The sequence below is a fragment of the Alligator sinensis genome, unplaced genomic scaffold (assembly GCF_000455745.1).
Source record: "Alligator sinensis unplaced genomic scaffold, ASM45574v1 scaffold622_1, whole genome shotgun sequence".
NCBI classification, from domain to species: Eukaryota; Metazoa; Chordata; order Crocodylia; family Alligatoridae; genus Alligator; species Alligator sinensis.
Window position 1 is genome coordinate 411,982 of NW_005842551.1, and position 4,990 is coordinate 416,971.

At 48.6% G+C, this 4,990-nt stretch overlaps 1 protein-coding gene across 1 annotated transcript in view; it reads left to right on the plus strand.

Moving 5' to 3' along the window:
- LOC112551669 (cell cycle control protein 50C-like) overlaps positions 1-4,990 on the plus strand; it is a 23,195-nt gene that overhangs the window by 4,339 nt on the left and 13,866 nt on the right. The window contains exon 3 of the mRNA XM_025213838.1: positions 3,248-3,349. Coding sequence (XP_025069623.1) covers positions 3,248-3,349 — 102 coding nt within the window. The remainder of the gene's footprint in view (positions 1-3,247; positions 3,350-4,990) is intronic.

Here is a 4,990-nt window from a genome sequence, read left to right on the forward strand (position 1 = left end):
ACCTGGTGGGGCTGTAGAATGCCACCAGTTCTCCCTGGCTAAGGCTGGGCCGGGGCCATGCTGCTGCAGTGTGTCCTGAATGAGAAGAACTGCAGCAGCAGGTAAGGGGGGTGGGCAAAGAGGTGGGGGCAGGCACAGGCATAGGGCGAAGTGAGGTTGGACAAATTTAAGATGGCATTCTACTATTTAGTTTCTATACCTGGAAAATTATAACATTTATAATTTTCCATGAATAGAATCTAATTATTTTAGGGGGTTATCTTAAATTTGAAGTCATCTTGGATTTCAGTAAATACAGTTAACCTCTTGTAGCCCTTTTCACAAGGGCTGTAGTGTTAAGTCCTGGCTCCATTTCCATGTTAGTAATTTCATTCTAGAGTTTCAACTGGAAAAGTTACTCTTTTCTGTCCTAAACAGCTGAAGGATATTGTCAAGCACTGTTAAAAACAATGAAAACAAACTACACCAGGGATAGGCAACCCCCAGCATGGGTGCCAGAGCACGCACACTTTGGGACAGAGGGCAGGGAAGGGGCCGGGGCTGTGCTTCCACAATGAGGTCAGGCCCCTCATGGCTCTCCCGCCATCTGCCCCTGGCACATCAATATCTTACAAGTTGTTTGCTGGTGTTTTTGGCACTCTGCCCAAAAACATTGCTGAACCCTGAACTACAACAAACAAATAAGACTACTTCATGGGATGGCTATATTTCAGTAGTGATCAGAGTGTGCAATTTAAATTTTTAAAGCCCCTCTGAGGTTCCTCAGCACAGAAGAGGCCACAAAGATATTACATAGACTAATACATGTGGTGCAAGAATGTTTTGGGAGTTGTAGAGCATTTAAAATCAAAGCTAAAATATATTCCTTTCTTGGCTACGAAGACTAGGTACATATTTCTGCTTAGCTTAGACCTCCTCTAGATAGAGGATTTACACCCTTCTAAAAAACTGACCCTAAGTGACGTAGGAACCCAGCTCCCATTTTCAGTAACTTAGGGTGCCTATATACAAGCAATGAGGCTGCTCCAAGAGTGCATCAGAGCAGACTTGATTAACTGAGTCTGTTGAAGCATGGTAATTACCAGGGATCTGAGTTTTCCATTTCCTATGGAAAAAAAGTGGATTTCCTTTTTTAAAGGAGAAAAACATGGATTTTCCCCTTTGAAGCTGGCAGCTTCAGGTTTCCCCTTGCAGGCTGGCAATGTTCCAGCTGACAAGGAGCTACTTGGGGCTCAGGGAAGCAGAGGGAGGGAAATTGAAGGCAGGGAGCACCACGTGTGTTTGCGCATGCACACACACGGTTGGCCATACAGCAAGGTGGGGTAGTGGGAGCAGCCCGTGCAGCTGGATACAGGTAAGTCTATGGGACGGGGGGCTTGGAGGGCCAGGACTTGGGGACTGTCCAGGGAGCTGTGTGTGGGGCATGTGAGTGTGGTGTATGTGTGTGGGAGTCTGTGTACCTTAGGGTACCTGCCGGCATTGGGAGAGGGAATCCAGGTGCTGGGGCTGCAGCAGGGCAGTGGGGTTTGAGGCAATGCTTGGTGCTGCCAATGAGCCCAGCTTAGTGTTGCTGCCACCAAGGCCTGCCCAGAGGTGCCTGGCCCACTAGTGGGGGAAGGAGGTGGGAGGGTGTTCTTTAGGGGTGGCGGGAAGCCAGGCAGTGGCTAGGGAGCTGCATGCTGCCCTGCACCACTGGCTGGGGCTGGGGCTGGGACATGATGGGGAGGACTAGAAGTATGGCTCTGGTCCAGGCCATGCTGTGTGCAGTTGGAGGAGGGCAAGGGGCTCCAAGCAGTTTCAGTCTCACTTGTGGCTGCAGCAGCTCCCACTCCTGTGGGCAGCAGCAGAGTGAGCCCGGCCCCAGCTCGGGCTGGAAGGAGGAGGGGATGCCAGTGGCACTATCCTGTTCCAGTCTGGGGCTCTCATGCCACGCCAGGCAGCCTAGCCATGTTCCCCCCTCCAAGCCAGCAGTATCTCCCAACTTCACATGGCCTTCCCTGCCTCTGAGAGCACGGACACCAGCCCCTGGCAGCCCGATCATGCAGCTTCTCACAGCCCCTGAAAGACCTCTGCCCCCTTCCCCTGCTGCAGTGCTGTGAGTCCATGTGGGGCTGGCTGGGGTGGGGGGTAACTGGGGGCTGTGAGTCGGGAGTGGGGAGAACTAGCAGGGACGGAGGGCTGCAGGTTGGGAATCAAGGGCACGGGGGGGGGGGGGGGGGGGGGGGGTGAGGGGCAGTATATCAGGGCTGCTCAGTGCCACAAAGTAGCAGAGGCAGGATAGCTGCAGCTGGACCCATGTCCTGGTAAATGAAGGTGGCAGGGAAAGCTCTGATTTTCCATGATAAAAAAAGAAACAAAATCAAATGCCAAAATATATAGGTAATTAGAATGTACTTTATGATTGAGGCACTGGTAGGCTGCCAAATTACTTTAAAATGATAAATATATCAATAAAACATTTTATGTGTATATATGTGTGTGTGTGTGTGTGTGTGTGTGTGTGTGTATATATATATATGTATCAGTTGAACACAATGTTTTATTGATGTGGAAAAACACAGATTTGGGGTTTTTAATCATAATTTGGGATTTTTTAATTGGAGAAAACAAGGATCCCTGGCAATTACCACGTTCCAGCAGACTCCAGAATCTTGTGTATCAGCGTCCCCGTGCTGAAAAATGGTAGTGGGGGCGCCTTAACTAAATCTCGTTTGACAAGCTTTAGTTAAAGTGCCCCCGCCACCATTTTTCAGCACGGGGACGCTGATACATGAGACACTCCAAGTGCTTTAATTAGTGTGGCTCTTGGAGCCACTCTATTTAAAGCACACCCTGCCTCTACTCCTGGAGCACATGTATAAATGCTGTTAGGTACTTGGGAGCTTGCATCTAGATTTTGAAAGATCTTTAGGAACTGAACTCCTGAAGTGCCACAAGGGAGCTTATTCATGTGAACCAAGTTTTGATGGATCATGTCCAATACCTGTTACTTTGAGTAAAATAATAGCTTTGAATTACCATAGTATGTCCTACCCAATGATTCAGACTACAAGGAGTAGGGGAATGATGGTGTTTCACCTCTCCTCTGTCCGCAAGCCCAGAGCACGTGGATGTCTCAAACAAACTGATCAGCTGTAACGTTAACACCATGAGCATGTAAATAGTCATCATACAGCTGCCTGCGCTTGTAAAATGTATCTTTTTGCTTATACTCCCTCTCTGCCTAAGTTCTTCTTTTGAATTCTAGGGTGATGTTTTTATGTACTACAGCCTGCAAAACTTTTATCAGAACCACCGTCGGTACGTCATGTCCAGGAGCAACGCGCAATTGCTGGGTCGAAATACAGATGTAAGATTGTTGCATGATCAATATTTTAGTGCAGGGCTATCCGATTTCTAAGCAGACAGGGGCCACACACCCCCTGGAGCATACTGCACCAGTGCAAGCTGTGGGCTTCTTGGGCCAAATGACATGTGAGCGGTGCTCTGGCCTCACTCTCTGCATCTTAGCTGCGGTCTCCTGTGGCAGTGAGCTCCCTCAGCACCATGGGTGGGAGCCACACCATACCACCCACTAAGATGGGGTGATGAAGCAAAAGCCAGAAGAGGGAAGGGGAGCCCAGAGCAGCTGGAGCCAGGGGGAGAACAGCAACTGGGTCAGAGCCTGGAGAGCATAAATTAACCCCTCACAGGCTGCATTGCAGGCTGCTATTGTACAGCCCTGTTTTAGTGTACAGAGAGCTAATGTAAGCTTGCTATAGCCTCTAATGCAGGTGTCTGGGTGTTTGGCTTGGATAGAGTAATAAAGTAAAGCTTTTCAAAGCTTAGTCACTGCTGTGTGGTTAAGCCCATGTGACATGAGTTGGTGAGAGGTATGGAAGAGGAGAGGAGAGTGGTTAAAGCACAGGTCTGGGTTCTGTTCCTGGCTCCATCTCTGACTTGCTGTGAGCATAGTTGAGTTGGTATCCTTCTGGAGATACCAACTCCTGCTCCAGTCAGTGCAAATAATGCTGCTCCCAATAGCAGGCAGGTTGTAATGCTTAATTTACTGGAGCACATCAAGCAGCCTGAACTCCTGTGGTTGAAGGTGCTGCAAATGCAGATTGCGTATTCTCGCCGGCTTCAGTGGAATGGGATCAACTTCAAAAAACGATTCTGTAACTCTGGTGACTGTCTCAACAAGCTACCAGTGGCACTGAACTACCCTCCCCTAAAAGTCCTTTTAATTGGAGGTTGAGACTCATGGCTGGGAAATTTTGGGGAAGGTTGCATTACTGCTTCACCTGCTATATGTTATGTCAGGATGAATAAAGGAAATTGGTCCTGACTCCGGACCTATCAAACCTGTTCCTTCTGGGAGCACTAAATTATAGAGGAGTCATACATTCACAGAAAATGAGGGTTGGAAGGACCTCAGAAGGTCATCTAATCCAATCCCGTGCTCAAAGCAGGACCAGCCTCAACTAGATCATCCCAGCCAGGGCTTTCTCAAGCCTAAACCTAAACCTCCTTTGCTACAACTTGAGCCCATTGCTCCTTGTTCTGTCATCTGTCACCACTGAGAACAGTCTAGCTCAGGGGTGGGTATTATTTCAGGTAAAGGGCTACTTACCACGTTTTGGCAAGCTGTAGAGGGCCATATGGGTAGCCCCACCCCTTGACAGGTGCCCCACCCCCTGGTTGCCATCTTGGAACTGGAAGTCCCACCCCTAATGTCTGACCTTTGCTACCAAAAGACCCTCTCCTTGGCCCTGGAATTACTCCTTTGGGGAAGAGGATTTGTCATCTTAGGGGGGAAAAAACAAATTATGTACTAAAAATGAAATACCCACAATAATATATTTTAATTTAATTTAATTTTTTTTGGTCCTAATTGCATGCATTTGTGGGGTAAATGCAGAAATGATTGCATATGGGGGTTTGTGTGGATGTGTGTGTGGGTCTGGGAGCCATATAGTGTAGAGTGGCCCGCGGGCAGGCAGGAAAGTGG